This window comes from Galendromus occidentalis, unplaced genomic scaffold (assembly GCF_000255335.2).
Source record: "Galendromus occidentalis unplaced genomic scaffold, Mocc_1.1 scf7180000076870, whole genome shotgun sequence".
NCBI classification, from domain to species: Eukaryota; Metazoa; Arthropoda; class Arachnida; order Mesostigmata; family Phytoseiidae; genus Galendromus; species Galendromus occidentalis.
This window is the reverse complement of record NW_003804859.1, coordinates 688,568-708,973: the sequence shown is the minus strand read 5'-3', so window position 1 is coordinate 708,973 and position 20,406 is coordinate 688,568. Positions and strand designations below refer to the sequence as shown.

Genomic DNA, 20,406 nt, shown 5'->3' with positions numbered 1-20,406 from the left:
AGAAAACCTACCTAATTCTTCTGAGGAATTCCCGATCCGGAATCGCAACTCTCGGAGAGTTCCCCTACGGAAGCATGGACTCGTGGAGAGAGCATTCAATCGGGTTCCAAAGAAAAGCATTCTCGCCCCTCGAGCTCGAAAAGAGTTGCAACAAACATCGAATGTCCTATCTCGTTTGAAGAGCGTCGATGCGGGATCGCTCCATCATCGCCGATCGATATCAGGAACACTCGTCAGCAGTCCTCATTCCAACGAGAGTAACGGTGCCGTCTGTCTAATGTTTTCTCGCAAGATGTGGATGCCCGGGCTGTGTTTGTTGCTTTCCGTCTCGGCTACGGTCGCGGCTCTGACGGACTATGATGACGAAGATTATCCGCAGCCCGAACAGATCCATCTTAGTCTCGGAGGTATGGCTGGTTGCGAAGACAGAGAGATCGAGTTCGGGTCGATAGTCGCTGTGGAGCTCTCACCCACCGTGGATTCTTTCCTCCAGCCGACGAAACTCAGATGATCGTCACATGGGTCACTCAGGCGCCGACAAACCATTCTGTCGTGGAGTACGGACTCTCGGGCGGCAGTGGACTTAAATTCACCCGCAGAGCGTCCGGCTACAGCACTCTTTACCAGGACTTTGGTAGCGAGCGGCGCAAACTTTACATTCACAGGGCCGTCTTGAAGAAACTCATACCCGGAGCCATGTACTGTGAGTTCATATGAATCAAGATATATTCCATGGAGAATGGATATTCCAGCCTCCGCTGGCTTCCAAGGGAGCTTATTACTGCGCGACGCTCCTTCCAATCGAGAGCTTCCGCCGCAGATTATCACTGCGGCGATCCTCTTGACGGATGGAGTGCGGTTTACTGGTTCAGAGCGCTTCCGAACGACGCGAACTTCAAGCCTTCCTTCCTGATATACGGGGACATGGGGAACAAGAACGGGCGGGCCATCGCCCTGCTCCAATCTGAGGTACAAAACGGAAAAGCGGACATTGTTCTCCATGTGGGCGATCTCGCCTATGATATGGCTGACGTACGTATCAGGCGGAGAATCGATTCCGTATCATAATCGTTTTCGATGGGTCTAGAGGATCATACCCGGGAATCTCCCCTCAAATGAACGCTCAACGTTTTTCAGGACAATGGGAGGAGAGGAGACGAGTTCATGCGGCAAATAGAGCCGATCGCTGCTTATGTCCCGTACCAGGTCTGCCCGGGCAATCACGAATACCACTAGTGAGTTCGAAAAATTGAAATCACCCTACAGGGCTCGGAGCCTTCCTTGCTACCATTTTCCGTCTACGATGTTTCCGTCGATTGAGGCCTCTTGGTGGTCAAGTTCTGACCAAGGATGAATTTTCAGCAACTTCTCTAATTACGACGCGAGGTTCTCGATGTACAACAGACAGAGAAAGGCCATAAATAACCATTATCATTCCTTCAACGTCGGTCCCGTGCATATCGTCTCGATATCGGCGGAATTCTACTTTTTCCTGCATTTTGGATTTGAACAAATCAAATATCAGTTCGACTGGCTGGTTCAAGATCTCACGGAGGCGAACGAGCAGGAGAACCGCGAGAAACGTCCGTGGATCTTCCTAATGGCTCATCGACCGATGTACTGCACGAACCTTGGTACAGCACATTCGGAGACGAGGTTGTTCGCCCTATGGGCTCCGAAGCTCTGTCCAGCTCTCGCTATTTTCAACAACACGATTAATTCCCACCTCAGGCAATGGGGACTGCGATAGAATCAATAGCATCATACGGACCGGGATGCCCTTCACGAATAATTTCGCTTTGGAACCTCTCCTCAAAAAGTTCGGTGTCGACATCATGTGGACGGGACACCAACACTCGTACGAAAGACTCTGGCCGGTATTCAATGCCACCGTCCAGAACAACAAATCGGAACCATACAGCAACCCTGATGCTCCAATCCACATAGTGACAGGATCACCGGTAAGAGCACTCATCCTGATGGGGGAATCTCTTCTGGATTCCGCCAATGCAACAAGTCGCCTCCGGCTCCTATCGGATACTGGGGCTACCGGGATGGTCTTGGGGCTCTTCGAAATTTCCGATGCTCGTCAACAGGGCTGCGAAGAGAATCTGAGTCCTTTCGGAGATGATCCACTGAACGTCAGTGCGTTCCGATCATCGGATGTGTACACCTTTTCACGCCTGAGCGTCGTCCGGAAGACGCAACTATTGTTCCAACAAGTCGCGGTGCCAGAGGTGAGTACCCAAGTCAAAGCTCCCCAGAAATCGGCAGCCAAGAATTCTCGACAGCGATCGTCTTCGTCGACACCGAGCGGAATTCCTGACTAGCATCCATTCACTTTTGACAGGGACGCGTCCTAGATGAAATCGTCATAGTCAAAGATACCGCGTATCCGACGTGGCAGGACCCAGACATGGCTCTGGATGCAAGCGTCGTTCAGTGACAGAGAGATCAAGCGTTTTTCTGTCGAAAGTTTCCGATCCAGGTAACCTGCCGGTCTCACAAAGTTTCTCTTGTCATTCCCTCTAGAATAAAGAATCGTGTTTCGATATTCCTCAACGGACTTCTTTAATTTCGATCCGAGGCCCACCGGCCTGCATTCTGATAACGGGCAAGTCCTGCCCGCGTAGAATCGCGAGTCCATGTCCACATCGTGCAGCCGCTTGACTCGAGATCCGAGCTCTAGGGCTGAAATTCCCAACGAACCGACCTTCCGAAAATATACAACCTCCCGTATTCCAGTTCACGCTGCTCCTTCTTTAGCCTTGAGCATTTCTTCGGCTGCAGCTAGCCGCTGGTCCCACACAGCGAATTTGCGATCGATATCTGACATCATACGATTGTAAGTCTCGAACATATTCATGGTCTGCCGCGTCAGAGCTTCGGCTTGCGTCACCTGTTCAGCCTGAGCTTCACTCAGCGAAGCCAGCTTCCCGGAATATGTCGGCACAGCTGCGGAGGAGGAATGAGGTTCAGATCCCCTGGACTCGGAAGCGCTGTGCCCGCCCTGGACTCGCAGCAAGAAGGGACCGTTCGGAACAATAACCGCGACTACGAATTCTTGGTGATAAAAGCCTGGAAACCCAACCTACTTTTTATGTGGGCGCTCTCGAGGACCTTCCGGGAACTTTCCATCTGCTCGAGCAATTGTTTCGCTTCTTCTATTCGATCCATATTCGCTTCGACCAGAGCCAATTTCGTACAACTGTCGACCCCGATATTGTGCTCGAGACTGGGGTCGAGGAGCGTGTGTAGAGCATCGGTTCGTTTCAGTATTCCGAGGTTGTCCTCATCTGCAAGAAATCGACCAGAATGGGATCCGTCGCCAGAATTTCGGCTCATCGAGTATCAGTGCTGGCATTCAGACCTGGAGCCGTCTCTTCGAATCGCTCTCGACTAGCTTACCTTGGATAGCGGAGTTGATTTTTCTGTCGATGATTGTTAAGCGTTCGACAAGCGATTGATCTTGATCGGCCAGATCGCCTTTCACGCGTCGTTCCAAGGAAGCTATCCTGCCTTCGAGCTTCTCCAGTACTGAAGCGTCCATAATTCTGGGAACCACAATCAAGAATCAGTGAAGGTCAAAGAAATTGACGTCGGAGCTCTCGTCCCAGGAAACTTCCTCCATCGATGGGACGGGGATTCCTGAACAAATTATCCTTAAACATCTCGTGGTGCCGATGAGATTTCCGAGAATACCCGGGTGTAGTAGTCACTGAATGATACTGTCAGCGCCGAGCGGAGCGGGTTCGTTTCTCAAATCGTTCGACTGTGTCACTTCCGTTAGAGGCCAGAACACATTTCGACCCACCAGGTTTCCGCGAGGAAGATGTAGTGGGAGTCAGCAATCCTTACCCTTGTGGATTCTTTTTTCCGATCGAGCTTTTTCGAACGCAGTAGTAAGTGTAGTATGTTAAGGAGGAGGAGCACGTAAAGCACGGAGCGCTGTCCGTCGTTTAGTGGGGAGTCCTAGAGGCGCTGGAATTGAATGACAGGATCGAGGATTGACTCGAAAATCCGCCGGACATCGACGATTGGGTTCTGACTCCTATTACATCTGCCATCAACCAAGAATTAGCCTCCGTAGACCGGTCTCCACCCGCCAGTGAGTGTGTTTCGCGCTTCAAAGAAAATCGAACGTTCGCGGAGCCTGTTCTCTCGAGTGTCTCTGTTCCGTCGTGAAATCCGCTACCATGCTCATCTGCAAGGTGAGCGCTAGGGTCTCCGACGATCGATTCAGATTCCGACACAGTGAGAGAGATCCTCGCCCGGAGTTTTCCGCCTCTGCTGGTGGAGAGCACAACGGGATCAGATGAGCTCGCGTCGGGATCAGAATCAGAACTCTATCGCGGAGCCGGTCCGTCCCGGCTGACGAACAGAACGGATGGCTCTTCACCGAATCCTGAGGTGTCGACAGACAAAGAGGTTGTGGAATGAATCTGAAAGGTCATTTGCGGTTCCAGGTCACAACCCTCGGCTCGGCGCCGATCCAGAGATTGCTTTGCACGATGGCCAGATCCATATCGTTGGATAGATTCAAGGTTCGGAAGTTCGCGCTTCGGCTGGGATCGAAAGCTGATTTGGATGTTCGAAGGTCCCCGGAAAAAAGTTACGGCCCCAATCCCGGTTCTTCCCACCATCGATTTTAGCCGAATCTCTTTTCGTCTATCTTCCAGGGTTGCTTGGTAGGTGGAGTAGCGGGCGACTGTCTCGGCGCTCCTTTCGAAGGAGATCAGACTGTTTCATCTACTGTGCTGAACTCTTATCTCGAACACATGGACGAGGCTGCTCAGAAACGAAGTAAGGAACAGTCTCTCGATTTTCGATTCTTCCTGGGGCTTGAACGGAGCCGCGCGGAATCGGTCAATTCGCTCACGATGCGGCTTTTTCAGACCAGCCGTATAAACCCTACACGGACGACACCGCGATGACTTTCGCCTTGTGCAAGTCGCTCTTGAAGAACGAGGGCCTGAATTTGATCGATCTCGCGGGACAATACGCGCACGAATTCCTCAGTGACCCAAGACGGTGAGAATAGTCGAGCGAGAACGACGTCCGAGAAGAAGAACGAATTCGCATGTTTTTTCGCGAACGGGATGCAGGGGTCGCGCGGTGCACAAATCTGAGTTAAAGGGAAACTGAGCCAAAATCTATCCCCATAATCAGTGGGTACGGCAGCGGAGCCCAACACGTCCTCGCCGCGATAGCCACAGAGAAGCTTTACGAGTCAACGGACGAATCGGCCGTTCTGGAGCCGGCTCGACAGCAGTTCGGCGGTCAGGGATCCTACGGTAACGGAGCCGCTATGAGAGTCAGTCCAGTGGCTTTGCTCCATGCGAAAGATCCTATCGAGCTGATGGTTGGTACTCGTCCTGAATATTTTATCTCCCCCGATTTCCTAGGAAACGATGGGGAACATCGCACAGTCTCGGTTAGGACATTCACTTTCCCTCCCCAGATCACAACAGCTCATCGCCAGAGTTTGATAACGCATTCGAATGGCTTAGCCGTCCTCGGTGCGGTGATTCAGGCGGCTGCGGTCCGGATAGCTCTGCAAACCGAGGAGGGTAAGGAAATCGATCCGAAAAGATTCGTCAATGAACTCAGGAACGTCATCATCAAAGTCGATCATGTCGACGCTTCGCACAGAGAGTGAGTAGTCGAGCAGTCAGCATCCTTCGTGGAGGCGACCCCGGAGGGGAGACGAGAAGCGATCATCCACTCGCCATCTCACGAATTTTTCCGCCCGTTCCAGGATTTATTTGGAGAAGTTGAACCTCGTGCTGAGATTCCTCGGCAAAACAGCTATTGACGAAGAAGAATTCTGCGAGCAACTGGGCAACGACATCTCCGCACCTGGATCAGTCCCCACAGCTGTCTACGCTTTCCTGAAAGCTTTGAAACCGTCGCAAGACTTTGAGGTGGGTTCGTCAAAGAGAAGAAGATTCCCCGAATCTCGCGCATCGGCTAAGCCCGAAATCGAGCCGAGAGCAGCCTTAAAGAATTCGTTCCATGGTGTAGTTTTTGAGTTGCTCGTCTTGATGGAATGTTATCATGATTCGGTATCATGACTTGCAGGTACCTAGCGGCATCCTCCGGACGATACTGACGGCAATCGAGTTCGGTGGCGACACGGATACCATAGCTTCTATGGCCGCATCCATAGCCGGTTCGTATAAGGGAGAGAGTCGAAGGCCTCGACCAGCAGACAAGAGAAGTTCTCACGATCAATATTCCCAACTCCAGGGGCGTACTACGGACGTGCGGACATCGGTGAGGACGTTTTGAAGCACTGCGAGGGAGTTCAGCTCGCGGAGCAGTACGCCGAAGGTTTCTTTGCTAGACTAACTCAACAGTGAGGCGGTCTCTCCAGAAGCTGAAGTGTTCACTACGCCCCCAGAGCGGCGGAATGCACATGTTAAATACAATAATGTGTATAGAGATTGCTCGTTCTTGTAGAATAAAATATCCTACGTTGACGTCTTCTCTTCTCCTCAGTACTTCATCTGAGATGAACTCCCAGCCACCACTACGAACTCGACTTCGTCGTGATCTCTTCTAGCCTCGAAGAGCATATCTGTTGTGAGGGAATTAAATTGGCGAATCATGTAGATCCGTCTGTACACGAGGGGCAAACGGTCCGTATCCTTGACCTGGAACCTTAGCCTGAGGAAAAAACAAGAATATATGAACGCAATTGAAACTGCCAAGCGAACCATCGATATTCGATGAAAACAGCAAATCAAACTTCGGATTCGATTGTGTTCGTCGAATCATCGCCCCGAGCTCCGACGTCATCGGGTGACAGCGGACCCGAAATCGACGTCCACTAAAAATCAATCAGAGTTTCATCTCAAGCGAAAGCGGTATCCTTCCTGCTATCATTTATTCCACCTAAAACCGGATATACATCATAAACTCATTTGCTCGCTCAAATAACACCGTCGATAGCCTTCTGCATGGCCTCATGCACCTCGATGAGGATTTGAGCCTCAGCTTTCGCCGTCTCGGTGGACGCTGACGCCAGCTGCTGTTGGGCCTTCGCGAGCCCTGCTCCGACCAGACTACCGTCGAGCTGATCGACAGCGATCGCCTGCTCTGCGATCACCTGAACCGAGGAATCTTCGTTGACGGTGATGGTTCCGGCAGACACGAAGAATCTGAAACGTTGATTTTGGATTTCAGACTCACGCATTATTGCACGCGGCGGAAGAGGAGGCGAAACCAAACTCAGTCCCTCCGTCGAGCAATCGTGGACTTCGATAACTCCGACGCGACTTTAAAGGTATGAGATTTCGGGGTAGCACGCCAACGAAGACACAGTTCCGAGTCACGCACTCCTCCGACTGAGGTGGGGGGAACTTCCCACTATGTCAGCCTCTCCTTGCATCTCTCTGGCTCACCTTTGCAAGTCGCCCTCTTTAGGGTATACGACGACCACTCCCGGTTTTATCACGGCACTGGTGCTGACATGGTTTGGCAGAATACCGAAGTTCCCCGAGTATGAGGGAACATCGACCTGGCGCACATCTGCACCATGGAAGTACAGATTCGACGGTGAAGCCAGCGTGAAAGCCATGCCTGTGGGTGCGTCCGCGAACCCGCGAGCGGAAACACGCGCTAGCTGACGGCCAACGGCCGAGCTCATGCGGAGGGCGAACATCTTTAATTTCGCTAAGAGAACCCTTCGTAACCTTCAGGAGATCGGCGACACCGCACGCAGGGACGAAAGAGATGCGCGGACACGGGTAGCGAATCAGAGCCGTTACTGGGATACTCGGAATGTATGAACGCATTTCCATTTCGAGCAGACCGCAGCTCACCACAAACCGCCGCGGCGAGGGGAGAACTCCAGAGTCGAAAGCATGGATTATGGAGGAGCACGATCGGCCAGACTCACCTTCAAAGGTGACAAGAAACCCTTCAAGAAGCACAAAAAGAAGAAGAAAGAAAAAAAAAGGTCTCATAGTAGCGGTAAGTGCAAGGAACGTCGAGCCTCGCTGATGAAGTCAGAGTCAGCCAACCTATCGAGCAAGTCGCTTGACAGTTGTCAGTACGTTTCGGTCCCGGGGGAAGCTGCCGGGGATCAGATGGTTCGCAATCATGACCTGCAAAACTTCGGAGAAATCAAGGCCGAATTTGTTGGCCCGTGGGTGCTCGCTCCTCGATTCACAATATCGAGGTGCACAATAATATTTCTCGAGACATGAGGTCTGCAATAGCACCCCGATTTGGAGATCGGATTCATCGGTGAAATATTGATATTTATTAATCATTATATGATATTATCAGAGATGATAATCATTTTCGATAATTTATGTTATCAATTTGAATTATTAGACGAGAACCTTTCATTATATCATATGGGTTCTCGCCTTCGAGAACTCTGAGGGCTTGTGACGCCCTCAGAGTTGCAGAGAGCGGTCCGCAGCGCTCGGGCTTTTGACTTATCCTAGTCGAGGGGAAATCCCCATGACTGAATTTTCTCCCTCCTTCTCAGATGAAGGTGAATCGAGCGCAGCCGGATGGCGAAAAGCAACATCCGTCGGTCAATTGAAAGGCACCATCGCAGTCAGATGGTCGGATGGAAGATTCATCGGAGCCAAAGATAATGGATCCCTAGAGTTGTGGGTATCCGAAGACGCCCCCAATCCAGAGCCCGCGCAAATGTTCACCGTTATCCGGCCGAACGAGACCCAAATCGCGCTGAAAACCGGTTACGGGAAATTCATCTCCGTTGACAATATCCAATGCAAACTCGAGGCTCTCACCGAAGCCATCGGACCCCTTGAGCACTTCGAACCCGTCTTCCAGGAGGGGAAAACCGCGATGCTTTCCGGAGCAAAAAGTTAGTAATGGGCCCCACTTTTGCAAGGTCGTACACGAAGCGACTCCTTGGAGGGAATGAAGCGAGATCTATGGTGAAAAGGAGGGGGGGAGCTCTTAGTTCATGATCCTCATGCCTTACTTCGACTTTCCAGACAACTTTGTTACGGCCTGTCGCGGAGAGTTGTTCGCTTCAGCTCCGTCTGTCAAAGGTGACAACGAGATCTGCGAGTTCGTCTATGAATCGACCGGCGACGACCATACTGTCAAAAAATCCAAGATAGCTGACCCTAAAAAGGTGCACCTGATGCTCCAGATCTGTGGGAATAGAACCATGAATTTTTGGATAGAGCGGAGTTTTGAACGATGATGAATAACTACTTTTCCTTCTCTTTCAACAGATCGCGAGGAAAGCGGGCTTGAGTCGCGAGGATATCAAGAAGCTCGAAGCTGAAGGGGCTAGTATATACGAAGCCATCGTAGACAAGAGATCGAAGGGGAAGAGCGACAAGTTCTGTAAATAGGAAGCACGAAAGCCCCAAATATTCTAGACTTGCGAGGAATCAATTTTGGTCGCTGTATTCATTCTGTACAAATGCTTCATATTGATCCTCCGAAGAGGACCGGTAAGTCTTCTTGACGAATGAAAATCCTTTATGAAATAAATATTGTGACCGTAACATTCGATTCCTCGAGATTTATTTCCCGTCTCTCCTCGGCTGATCGGTGAATCATTCTTGCGGTGATCCTGCTGTCGAGACCCATGCCGGTCTCCGTCCGAACACTCAGCTTTTTGAAGAGACGAGTATGTATTCCCGCAATGCCCGAAGTCTCTAAACGAGGGATAATCATCAAGGACGAATAAGACGAACGCGGAGTAATGATTGCAACGTTAGAAATAATTCTTCCGAATGTCGCTATGAAGGCCTCATGTTGTTGTTTGGCAGACGGAAGACAAGCAGGAGTTCAGGAAACTCGGTCCGTGGCTTCGGGATCACACAAGTCCCTGTAACAGAGATCAGATTTGCGATGATGCAATCAAGGAGTTTCGGTGATCGATTTTGCGGACATGGAGCACTTGGGATTCCACGAGGCTCATCTTATTCGGGAGACATCACTTCATCGTGGGCAGCCTTGATTGAGAAGCACCGTCGTATGAGTTTCCACCATTGTTAAGATTGCTCACCGCACGGCTTCGATGACGTCGGAGCTGCTCGATCTGTAGTATCTGAAATTCGGATTGAACATGATATCTCTCTGTTTCATCGATGAGGAGTGGAGAACTGCTGCCCCGCTCATCTCTCTCGCTCCTTCCTTGTATACACATCGTATATTACCGATCTGGCGATTCCAGCATATTGAAAGGAGTCTCAATGGTTTCCGAATAGGCGCCCTGATTGAAGAGCAGAATCCAATCTCCTATTTCCATCTCCGGCAGTTGCCAGCACGGGATGATCCGATCGATCCCATCGAGACTGACGCCGTAGATGCGAGTCGGATACAAACCCTCGCCGACGGTGTGTTTTTCAAAAATCTCCGAGCCCTAAGGAAATCACGCACTTTCTCAGACTCCACCGGTGAGCCAGGCGAAGAGTAGTCGGAACGGATTCTCGGCCGCGTGCACTCACACTCAATGGTTGGAGTTGGATATAGCTGTCGCCGCAGAGTGCCATGTGAAGCGAGACGTAAACGGATTCGTTCAGGTACAGCTGCGTCATGCCTTGAATACGAATGAATAGGATGGCATTGGTGAGAGGATCAACACCTGAACGAGATCCTCGAGGAAAGTTATTTCCGAGTCGATCACCTTTGAGATCACGCTTGCCAACAATCATGGCACAAACGCTACATGCTGATCCAACGAAGAAGGTTCCGGGTTCGGAAATGATCTCATAGCCCTCCGATGCCGGGAACAGGGAGTCGCATTCCGTGCCTATGGTTTCGGCGATCTGCATAATTCATTGCGTATTCAATGCAGCTTAGGAGCTGGCCTCTCGTTTCAACTCATGTCTCGCGCGGAGTAATATCTTTAAAACCATTTTTCCCGATGGTAGCTCACGCGAACCTTCCGGAAAGACGTTTCCTTGCCCCTATTGCAGTCGAAGCCACCACCGATGTCGATTAGTTTCGGAGCGCAACCGAAATCAAGAGCGATCTTCTCGGCATCCTTGCACACTCGGAGAGCCCTCACCGAAGTGCCGTCCTCTTGACTCTGACTACCCACGTGAAAGCTGCGGAAAAAGGGGGGTCCTGCCGCGCCGGGAAGCGAATACGATCGATGTCAATAGATAGCGCACAGCAAGCATATTCCATCATTCACCTGAAGCCGTGTAAATTCAACCCGAGCCTCCTCATTGCGTCTAGGACACTGGGAACATTATCCAGGGGGCATCCGAATTTGTCGGTCATGGTGTAGCAATCTTTCTCGACTACACGCAATCTAAGTATCAGCAGCGCCTCGGGGAAATGATCTCTTATCTGGGAAGACGAGAACCTTTTTCCTCACCAGATCGTCCTGCCTTGTGAATGGGGCTCTGTGTATTTAGCCCTTGCCAGCGGAGAGCATCTCCTACTGAGGGAGCATTCACGATACCTTTTCTAGTTCCCTCTCGTTGTCGAATGTCATACGATAGATTCCTCTCTCTTTCGCGAAACGGATGTATGTCGGGCACTTTATTGGATGCGCATAGACAATTTTTGAAGGATCCGCCCCGAGCGACAACAGCAGACGCATCTCGTTCTTCGAAGCGCAGTCGAAACCGACCCCAAGCCCAACGAGAGCTTTCAGGATAACTTTATTGAAGTTGCACTTCACAGCTGCAATGGAGAAAAGTACCTGCAAGAAATCGTTTTCCGAAGACAGATGAGGGTTCTGGTCCGGCTACGAGGGGTCTTGAGCTCGCGTGCATCCCCTCGTTCGAGGTTCCAGTCAAAGAATGAATCGCCGTGTCGATTTAGCACTCCATCCACAGATATGTCGGAGACTCCTCCAAATTCCGCTTCGCCCCGTCGCTCCGAAATCTCGCATCATCTTAATTGCGGGACCTTAGCCACCGCAGGCCTACCCAGCCGAAAAACGAAGAATATGTCGCGAGAGGCATTCTCTCACGCGATTGTCACTCAAGCCACGCGTGCTCGCTGCAAGCACGCTTATGTTGTATCGACTCGCTGATGAATCATAGACATCCGCCAAAAGGGAAGAAAGATTGGGACGGCACTACGAGGTACGATTTAATCGAGTAGGTGGAATGGGGGAGGACTCGGCGCCTGTTGCTTACCATAATGAGGTTCAATTCGAGGTAGAACTTCACGCCAGAGCTTCAGCTTGAACGAGAGATCGTCGAGATCGATGACATAGAAGGCGGTTTCCTCGTTCTTCCTACAGGAAACTATCGACCGCGCGAGCTGGACCGGATCGGGCCCAGCGCTCGACCAGACATCGAGATAGGGAACATCCATCTGAGCTCGTTGAGCTCTAGAGATGGACTGGAGATCGTTCCGAGCTAACCGAACCGACACAACGGCTCGATTCCTCGCTCTCCACTCTCAGATTAAGGGGGACTTGATTGACCTCAGGAAATACCACCGTTATCTTCAGCTGGATGCGAAAGAGACGTATTTCCCTCGAGAGACCTCCGTCGGGTTTCCTGGGGATCTAGAGACAACCCGATATCCCACGGTGCCCTACCACGCCCGCGCTCGTATTTACGATTCGGCCACAGAGAACAGCAATCAAATCTATCCACTTCTTGCATGCGCTCGACGATACTGGCGGGCGATACCTCCGTCACTAGGGTCGTACCGACTGTCGATCTTGATCTGCCTGGACTGGGATCTCGGGCTCAAGAGCTGTATCGGTGATCGCTGTCTGAACGAAAGCCACCCTTGAGGAATGTAGCCGCCGATCGCGGTTATTGGATTGGAAGACCAAGGAAGCTTTGGACCTCATCCTCATAATTCCGTTTGTTTTATGTCGACATTCGCGCGGGGCAATGTAAAAGAGAACATCCTCCGGTTGCGGAAGCTCTGAGACTTCAGCGATGGGAATCGGTCCCAAGTGGACCTGCGCGAGCTTCGTCCGTGTGCTTCGGTCGAATGAGTAGAGAAACTTCTGTCAACGTGGTCCCGAGGACCGCGTTCCGCTGTCTCTCACGAGCAGGCTCCATGGTGAGCCTTACTAGCCATTTAGCTATTCAGCAGAGGCATTCAGCAACCGTTTGGGATGGAATCCGCGGCCAGGCGATCTTGGGAAGAAGACCCACGTTTCGCGAGTCACGTTGCTGCGGCGATTGTGAAGCCTCGGTAGTATTCACAAATCGCACCGCAGAACCTCCACGATTTTGCACAGCGCTCCCTGACCCCTTTCGTGTAAATCACCAGCTGCTGATCTCGATCGACCTGCCGTCCCTGCCCCTCAGCTTTGCTCTCAGCAACATTATCCGTTCTGCGTTCATGCTCTTCGGCCTTGCTTTCCCGTGTGAACACGGTTTCACATCAAAGCTCTTGGCCGCCTATGAACGGGCCGTGACTCCGTGTATTTCCGATAGATGAGCTCCGCGTAGCCGCACCCTCTCACGACGATGGCCCAGACGAATCGCTCCTGCCCCGCAGCTCCAGTTCTGTCATAAACTTCGTCTCAACTCCGCGCCGAATTCGTCTATTGTGATTGTGTGCTATGATTTCTCAGGTCGTTAAAAGCCTGGGAGCCTAGAAGAGCGAGGAGAGCGAGTATAAAAATGGGCAGAACGCGCGAAACTCCGGAGAAGGAGCGAAATGGCCGCTCTCACTGACGCCCAAGCCGAGGCTATCTGCTCTTTGCCGAAAGAGGAGACGAACGCTTACTTCGTGCAGCAGACCTCCTTCCGGATAAAAGATCCGAGGAAGAGCCTGGACTTCTACTCGCGAGTCCTCGGTGAGTGCTTCATGAGCAAAAATCATGACGCTCAATCCATGTAAATCATGGAAAGGGACGGATGATGAAATGGAGCCCGCTCGATCGATTCACCCTCGGATAGATGGTAATTGGATTCTGTTTCTGGAACCTTTCGCCAGGAATGACCTTGCTGATGAAGTACGACAACCCTGAAATGAAGTTCTCGCTGTATTTCATGGGATACGAGAATCCAGACGAGGTTGGATTTTTATGCCAGATGTCGTAGCGAGTAGCTGCTTTGATTCTCAGCGAGCGAGGCTCTCACCATATTTCTGATGATTGGCCTCTCGGTGGGAAGAATCGAGTCATTTCTTTATGATTTTCATAATCACGCCAGGTTCCCAAAGATCCGACGGAACGAGAGCATTGGACGGACTCGCGGAGGGCGACGCTTGAAATGACTCACAACTGGGGGACCGAATCAGATCCGGACTTCCCGGGCTATCATAATGGTATGACGACTACTCCTCCACTCCGGGGAAATCCTGGCTTTGTCTACGCAGGAAAGTGATGAGCGACTTCATTCCAGGAAATACTGAGCCTCGAGGATACGGCCACATCGGTATTCAAGTGCCCGACAAAGAGGAAGCTTGCGAACGCTTCGAAAAATTAGGCGTCAAGTTCGCCAAAAGGCTGACCGAGGGAAAAATGCACTGCCTTGCGTACATTCAGGATCCCGACGGGTACTGGATAGAGATAGCCGATAACAAGGGATCATGCTGATCATGGATTCCGTCCAGAAGCAATAAAGTTCGTCTTTCACCATCGACGCTTTTGGAATTGTCTGTCGACCAACGCGAGGGATTCCACTCGGGAGCAGGCCGAGCTGCTGGATGTTGGAGTCATTTTTCCGTAATCGAGAGAATTACGAAAAATCCTACTTGTATAAGTTTGTGACGAACTTGGCACCGAAAATCCTTGGAGCTTACGAGTTACCAAGCAGGGTCTTTGGACAGCTCCACTCCTCGCCGCGACGGGGTGCTGTCGGACAAGTATGTCTCTAGCGAAATTGAAGCTCGACGATAGGGTTAGAATCGCTTTTTTTGACGAGCCACCACAGATTCTGGGCTCAGAGAAGCCCTTGGCAGACAACTCGAGCCTCTGACTTGTCTGTCTAGCCGGAGCCGATTTCGCTGATACTTCTCTTGAGAATCGAGGCTGCCAATCCGAAGAAAGGCGAATTGAGTCTGAGTATAGTGTAACGATGAAAACTGATGTGAATGTAGAGAATACCGCAAAGCCTCGAATTAGTACGTATGTACAAGTCTTGAGAATGTACTTCGGCTTTTTCCGAGCTCTGCCAGTTGACCCTTCCGGCCTTTAACGTATATGTTCTGTCCATTGTGGTTTCGCGGAGGGACAAGATCCAGCCGCAAAGGCCTTCGAAGGGAACCGGTTTCGCCTCCAAGGCTTATCAATTGGATATTGATGCGCTGGCGATGTCAGCGCCATGAATACCAGATCTAGCAATAAAGCTGGGCATCATTCCTGCCCTTCGTTATCGGAACGTTACAATATATCTATAGATACATCTTCGGAAGAGAGCTGTCTGATTTGCGTTGAATATGTATGTATCAAAGCCGCCTTCTGGAGACCGATTGAGAGCCTACACGGATGATGGGAACTCCTCCTTCACTTTATTGCTAATGAGCCTTCAATTATCGCTCGCGCTCCTTCGAGAAGAGGAGAAAATTATATCCGAATAAGGGAACCGAGGTCATATAAGGTAAGCATATGCAGCAAACTGGCTCGCCGTTAAACGAGAGAAATGGAATGACGCTTTGGATAATTTCGCAAAACTACGGGATATGATTGCTGGACGCGAAAATGACGCATGCTTGAGGAGCGGCACTTTTCGGTGAGACGAAGATTAGACTCATACAGGTGGCTCACGAATCACGACGTAGTCTGAGCAATGTTCCTCGAGTTCTGATGAGCTTGGATGAGTTTCCGGGAAATAAGCGACGCGCTATATGGGGTTCCACTCCGATTATGGCCCTGGAGCATCTCTACAGCGGAGTCCCTGCTCGTAGGGCAGTCGACAATGGGATGCGTGAATTTCTCATGCAGTCTTCTCTGCATCCGATAGGTTCCTGCAATTATGAGATGAACTGTGATCGGAGTCGGCAGACGCGGTGATTCTCCCGATGAAGCATGCAAGGCGCTGGTTCTGTAGCGCGGTTCCCCTCTGGCGACCGGCGCTTGCACCGTCAAGACCGAATATTCCGAATACGCCGAGCGAGCCTCACATGGAAGCGACCGATATTAGAAAAATTATCTATTTTCTCACCGCACAAGCTCAATGAGCTCGGGGCTCCCGGAACGGTAGAATCTGGAATTCGTATTCGATATCAGGTGTCGTCTGATTGATTGGTTTCTCCATGATTGAGATCTCTCGCCTCCGCCGAGTCTCTAGAGACTGCTGAGACTGTCCAGAGAATCGAGGCGGACTTCTTCGTTCATGCGTCCTTGCCGAGCATTACCGATCGGGTGAATCCAGCATATTGAAAGACGATTCAATTGCTTCAGAGTAGGCGCCTTGATTGTAGAGCAGGATCCAATCTCCTATTTCCATCTCCGGCAACTGCCAACATGGGATTATGCGGTCGATTCCATCGAGACTGACGCCGTAGATTCGAGTTGGTTGCAAGTTTTCCCCGATGCTTGTTTTATCGAATATTTCAGATCCCTGAAAAATTCAAATGCTTCTCGGAGACCCCCGAGAATTTCAACACACCCTGGGAATGCCAGAAATGTCTGAGCTCACTTTCAAGGGCTGGAGTTTGATGTGACTATCTCCGAATAGCGCTCTATTGAACGAGATGTACACGGATTCATTCAGGTAGAGTTGCGTCATTCCTGTAATTCATGCCAGGAGGATCAGATCCGTTCGGCGAATTCTGGTGACCATCCTCAGACAGATCATCCTGCGAGTCGACGGCGCTCTGATAACATAAGATCGGAAGTCGAATATTTCACCTCTGAGATAACGCTTGCCGACAATCATAGCACAGATGCTACAGGCTGATCCTACGAAGAAAGTTCCTGGTTCCGAAATGACCTCATAACCTTCCGAGGCTGGGAACAAGGAGTCGCACGCAGTGCTTATGCCTCCCGCAATCTGCATGATTCAATGTGAATGAATGATTCCGTAAATCTAGGAATGAGCTCGACATCTATCAGAAAAACGTATGAAGGGGATTCGCATCGCGGGTCGCTCTATCTCACCTGTTTGAAAGTTTGCTCGTCTCCCTTGTTGCAATCGAAGCCTCCCCCGATATCGATGAGTTTCGGGGTGTACCCGAACTGCCGCGCGACTTTCTCCGCATCTTTACAAACCTGGAGAGCGGTGACAGAAGTGCGATCTTTCTCGCTCTGGCAACCCACGTGAAAACTGTGGCGAAATCGTTAAAGATGTCACTTATATCCGACCCGGAGGACCCGTGCTTTCCCACGAAAGATGGTCGAGCCGCGAACTCGAATGATTGAAGTTTACCTGAAGCCGTGTAAATTGAGTCCTAGATTCTTGGCCGCCCCAACGACGCTGGGGATATCTTCTGGGGGGCATCCGAATTTGTCCGTCATCGTATAACAATCTTCATCGACAACTCGCAGCCTCAAAATCAGCAACGCCTCGGGGAAATGCTCTTTTATCTGTTGAGGAACAATTGAAACCTCTAATCGCTCGTCGTCGGAATCCTCGCTCCTCAGGGCGGCGGGGTACCCAAAGCTATAGCACTCGATACCTTCTGCAGCTCTTTGACGTTGTCGAAGGTCATTCGGCGGATTCCCTTCTCTCGTGCGAAGTGGATGGAAGTTGGACTTTTTATCGTATGCGCATAGACGATTTTCTGAGGGTCGGCTCCCAGCGATAACACCAGGCGGATCTCGTTCCTGGATGCACAGTCGAAACCAATTCCTAATCCGACAAGTACTTTCAGAAGCACCTTGTTGGGATTGCATTTCACAGCTGCAAGACGAACAGAGCGCGGTAAGTCGGTCTTCGTAACCGAGATGTGCCTCGAGCTCCCATGCTGTGTTCCGATCATGGATACAGAGATCGGAAAATGTGCGTTCTGTCATTGAGATGAACTATACCAGGGAAGCCTAATTAGAGACCTAACAAATGCATTATTAGAATTTTGATATTCAGGGGTGTCACATCGCACCGTGTGGTCTCATGCGTGCAGCGCGACATCATTCTCGCAAGCGACTCCATGCCCGAAGCTCACCGTAATGCGGCTGCACACGAGGCAGCACCTCGCGCCAAAGTTTCAGTTTGCGCGGAGGATCGTCGAGATCGATGACATAGAAAGCAGTTTCGATATCTTTACTCTTCGAAACTATCGAGCGCGCGAGTTGGACCGCATCGAATTCTCCGCTCGACCACTGATCGAATCGGGGAACCTCCATCGGATTGTGGAGAAGGTCTGAAATTCCCCCTTATTCACCGGGATCAAGCTCCGTCAGACACTCCGCGCAGCCGCTGATTCGATATTTGGTAAATTCCTGGGGAGGTTTTGCAGCCATGATTATCGGCGAGATGCGCAGGATCAACTAAGAAGCCTGAGTCGGCGATCCAGAATATCTAGCAGCGTCTCGAGATGCCTCGGTACTTTACCGCTCCCGACGTCGGGGATCCGTTCGCTACAAGAAGCCGTCACGGTGTCTTCTATTCGGTGGATGAGTCCGCGTTGATCCTGACAGCACAACCGATGAGCACTTCTGAGCCGGCCGACCTCAGACGGAGTCTCTCCACAAGTGATCGGAGCCGTTCATCCAGCACGCATATATACCAAGGTTCGACAAGGGCATCTGTGGTCACTTCTGAAGATTACGCATTGGGATACATTTGGAAATGAACCGGGGCAGCGGCTCGAAAGTCGGCGACGTGGGTTACGAATTTAAAATGCTGAATACTCGACTCCGGGATCGAGGAGGAAGCGAAAACAGAAAATAACACTGATCTTCGACAATCCCCTCCTTCTCTCCGAACATAGTGATGCTCCAATTTAAGCTTGCCCTTGTTGAGCGATACAACTCGTTTATAGTTCAAATCTTCAAATCATGACAATGAGGGGTTCCTCCTCCACCCGAGACCGAAGCACGGAATCACTACTCGGAAGATCGGATTCGCCTCCGACCTGGAAAAAATCGGTGCCTCATGAAGAGCGGTGTTCCCGAATTTCGGGCACTCCATTTCTATCGACTTCGCGAGAGCGAAGACCGCGTTTTTTCCAGATGGTGGCATTTCTCCGGCTCCGATGAATTTCTTCCACGCCATCAAGGAGCGGTGCGCTCCACAACACGAGGGATACGCCTAGATTGGACTACTGCGGTGAGATCTATCCTTTTTCGAACGACGGGAAACCGAAATGTCCAGAACTCAGGAGCTCAATGAGGCCTGACGATCGATACGACGATTCATATTCGATGCGGGAGCTCTCCCGGCTCCACACGATTCTGTTTACAGACATTCGCTAGCCGCATGGGATGATATAGTAACGGTGATCTGAAAAATTAGCATGAGGAGCTCGCCCGCATTGAGAGCTGTCGCATGCGGAGCTCGAGATGTTGAATGAGCAGGCTTTGACGAGCGGTATCGTCGATTCGTAATTCCCTGTGATCGCGGACGTCGGGCGCTTCGTCGAGGTGGCGGGAGATTCGTCGATTATGACGAGGGCCGGTTCCCGAAAAGCTTGAATTCACCATGAGCACATTTGCCATCGACCCGCCGCTACTATTCTGCTATCGGGTCGCCATCTTAGAAGTCGTGATTGAATTTGGTCTAGACGATATATTCAGCTTTTATCACTGGGAAGAAGATGAAGCGTGGCAGCTCTCTTCTTATCTATCTCGCAGAAAAAAGTGTGGGTGTCCGATGCTTTTTCGACTCTCATTCGTACGGAGCTAGGATGGGCTCTGCTTCACCGAACTCTCCCGAATCGAGGAGGAAATTCGGAAATACATACTTCCCTTCGAAGTCGCAGAGCATCGGAGCTCATCGATGCAGAGGATATCGGGGTTGTCTTGCCCGTTCGGAAAAGAACGGTAGTTCGATCGATCGCAGCATCCGACGCACAATCTGACGAATTCTTGCCTGACCAAGGAACCTCGAGCCCACCAGGATAAGTTCCACTCACGAAAGTGCGATATACGGTACGAGGAAGTCAAGCATCCGTCAATCAGGAACTGGGAGATCTACGAATCGATCGGAATACACGTGGGATTATGAGAGAGATTCTGAGTCAGGGAACTCGGGGATCCTTTTTGTCTCGGCTCGGATTCACCATCGGGCCGGTCCCGCTTCCCAAGTCATGCTTGAAGTCCCTGCCGATGTGGTCAGATATGACCAACAATAAGTGAGAGTTCACATAAGAAGGTTCAAGCTTCCGTTGAGCCATGAGCTCGCCGGAAACTGATCCGAGCATGCCGGTAGGCGGACAAGCAGTCGAGGTCCTACCAAAAGACGTCTCCCTGGAAGATTCCAATGAATTCTCCGGATTCAGTTCCTATATAGGTACATACATCTATCTATATATATAAAAATGTCTGTCTGTCTGTCTGTCTGTCTGTCTGTCTGTCTGTCTGTCTGTCTGTCTGTCTGTCTGTCTGTCTGTCTGTCTGTCTGTCTGTCTGTCTGT

General features: G+C 51.0%; 8 protein-coding genes across 8 annotated transcripts; 4 read left to right on the top strand and 4 right to left on the bottom strand.

Moving 5' to 3' along the window:
• Nucleotides 1-234: 234 nt before the first annotated feature.
• Nucleotides 235-2,556, top strand: LOC100898020 (acid phosphatase type 7). Its single transcript, XM_003740239.2, has 8 exons — nucleotides 235-407; nucleotides 494-703; nucleotides 821-1,032; nucleotides 1,138-1,235; nucleotides 1,363-1,634; nucleotides 1,732-1,961; nucleotides 2,097-2,237; nucleotides 2,351-2,556. The coding sequence occupies exons 1-8, from the start codon at nucleotides 278-280 to the stop codon at nucleotides 2,444-2,446; spliced, it is 1,389 nt and encodes a 462-aa protein (XP_003740287.1). The 5' UTR covers nucleotides 235-277; the 3' UTR covers nucleotides 2,447-2,556.
• LOC100898455 (dynactin subunit 3-like) lies at nucleotides 2,553-3,909 on the bottom strand. The gene is made up of 4 exons (XM_003740242.1): nucleotides 3,859-3,909; nucleotides 3,409-3,554; nucleotides 3,096-3,296; nucleotides 2,553-2,955 (listed from the first exon to the last, which is right to left on the bottom strand). Exons 2-4 carry the CDS (start codon nucleotides 3,548-3,550, stop codon nucleotides 2,747-2,749), a joined length of 552 nt encoding a protein of 183 aa, XP_003740290.1. The 5' UTR covers nucleotides 3,551-3,554; nucleotides 3,859-3,909; the 3' UTR covers nucleotides 2,553-2,746.
• An 87-nt stretch (nucleotides 3,910-3,996) lies between these two features.
• LOC100903686 (ADP-ribose glycohydrolase ARH3) lies at nucleotides 3,997-6,476 on the top strand. Its single transcript, XM_029110604.1, has 9 exons — nucleotides 3,997-4,211; nucleotides 4,467-4,544; nucleotides 4,680-4,803; nucleotides 4,896-5,031; nucleotides 5,170-5,362; nucleotides 5,462-5,655; nucleotides 5,759-5,932; nucleotides 6,090-6,172; nucleotides 6,250-6,476. Exons 1-9 carry the CDS (start codon nucleotides 4,197-4,199, stop codon nucleotides 6,360-6,362), a joined length of 1,110 nt encoding a protein of 369 aa, XP_028966437.1. The 5' UTR covers nucleotides 3,997-4,196; the 3' UTR covers nucleotides 6,363-6,476.
• A 373-nt stretch (nucleotides 6,477-6,849) lies between these two features.
• On the bottom strand, nucleotides 6,850-7,749 carry ATPsyndelta (ATP synthase, delta subunit). Its single transcript, XM_003740243.2, has 2 exons — nucleotides 7,407-7,749; nucleotides 6,850-7,163 (listed from the first exon to the last, which is right to left on the bottom strand). Exons 1-2 carry the CDS (start codon nucleotides 7,664-7,666, stop codon nucleotides 6,935-6,937), a joined length of 489 nt encoding a protein of 162 aa, XP_003740291.1. The 5' UTR covers nucleotides 7,667-7,749; the 3' UTR covers nucleotides 6,850-6,934.
• Nucleotides 7,750-7,816: 67 nt separating this feature from the next.
• Nucleotides 7,817-9,516, top strand: FRG1 (FSHD region gene 1). Its single transcript, XM_003740241.1, has 4 exons — nucleotides 7,817-7,977; nucleotides 8,504-8,851; nucleotides 8,985-9,127; nucleotides 9,231-9,516. Exons 1-4 carry the CDS (start codon nucleotides 7,869-7,871, stop codon nucleotides 9,351-9,353), a joined length of 723 nt encoding a protein of 240 aa, XP_003740289.1. The 5' UTR covers nucleotides 7,817-7,868; the 3' UTR covers nucleotides 9,354-9,516.
• LOC100898163 (ornithine decarboxylase 1) lies at nucleotides 9,512-12,356 on the bottom strand. Its single transcript, XM_003740240.2, has 9 exons — nucleotides 12,108-12,356; nucleotides 11,423-11,646; nucleotides 11,150-11,307; nucleotides 10,895-11,060; nucleotides 10,637-10,778; nucleotides 10,458-10,549; nucleotides 10,167-10,372; nucleotides 10,016-10,057; nucleotides 9,512-9,835 (listed from the first exon to the last, which is right to left on the bottom strand). Exons 1-9 carry the CDS (start codon nucleotides 12,286-12,288, stop codon nucleotides 9,796-9,798), a joined length of 1,251 nt encoding a protein of 416 aa, XP_003740288.2. The 5' UTR covers nucleotides 12,289-12,356; the 3' UTR covers nucleotides 9,512-9,795.
• Nucleotides 12,357-13,575: 1,219 nt separating this feature from the next.
• On the top strand, nucleotides 13,576-14,528 carry LOC100897765 (lactoylglutathione lyase). Its single transcript, XM_003740237.2, has 4 exons — nucleotides 13,576-13,741; nucleotides 13,882-13,961; nucleotides 14,100-14,214; nucleotides 14,292-14,528. Exons 1-4 carry the CDS (start codon nucleotides 13,603-13,605, stop codon nucleotides 14,483-14,485), a joined length of 528 nt encoding a protein of 175 aa, XP_003740285.1. The 5' UTR covers nucleotides 13,576-13,602; the 3' UTR covers nucleotides 14,486-14,528.
• Nucleotides 14,529-16,241: 1,713 nt separating this feature from the next.
• Nucleotides 16,242-18,175, bottom strand: LOC100903400 (antizyme inhibitor 2-like). Its single transcript, XM_029110600.1, has 7 exons — nucleotides 17,995-18,175; nucleotides 17,509-17,732; nucleotides 17,259-17,416; nucleotides 16,991-17,156; nucleotides 16,742-16,883; nucleotides 16,530-16,621; nucleotides 16,242-16,451 (listed from the first exon to the last, which is right to left on the bottom strand). Exons 1-7 carry the CDS (start codon nucleotides 18,173-18,175, stop codon nucleotides 16,242-16,244), a joined length of 1,173 nt encoding a protein of 390 aa, XP_028966433.1.
• Between the last annotated feature and the right edge of the window lie 2,231 nt (nucleotides 18,176-20,406).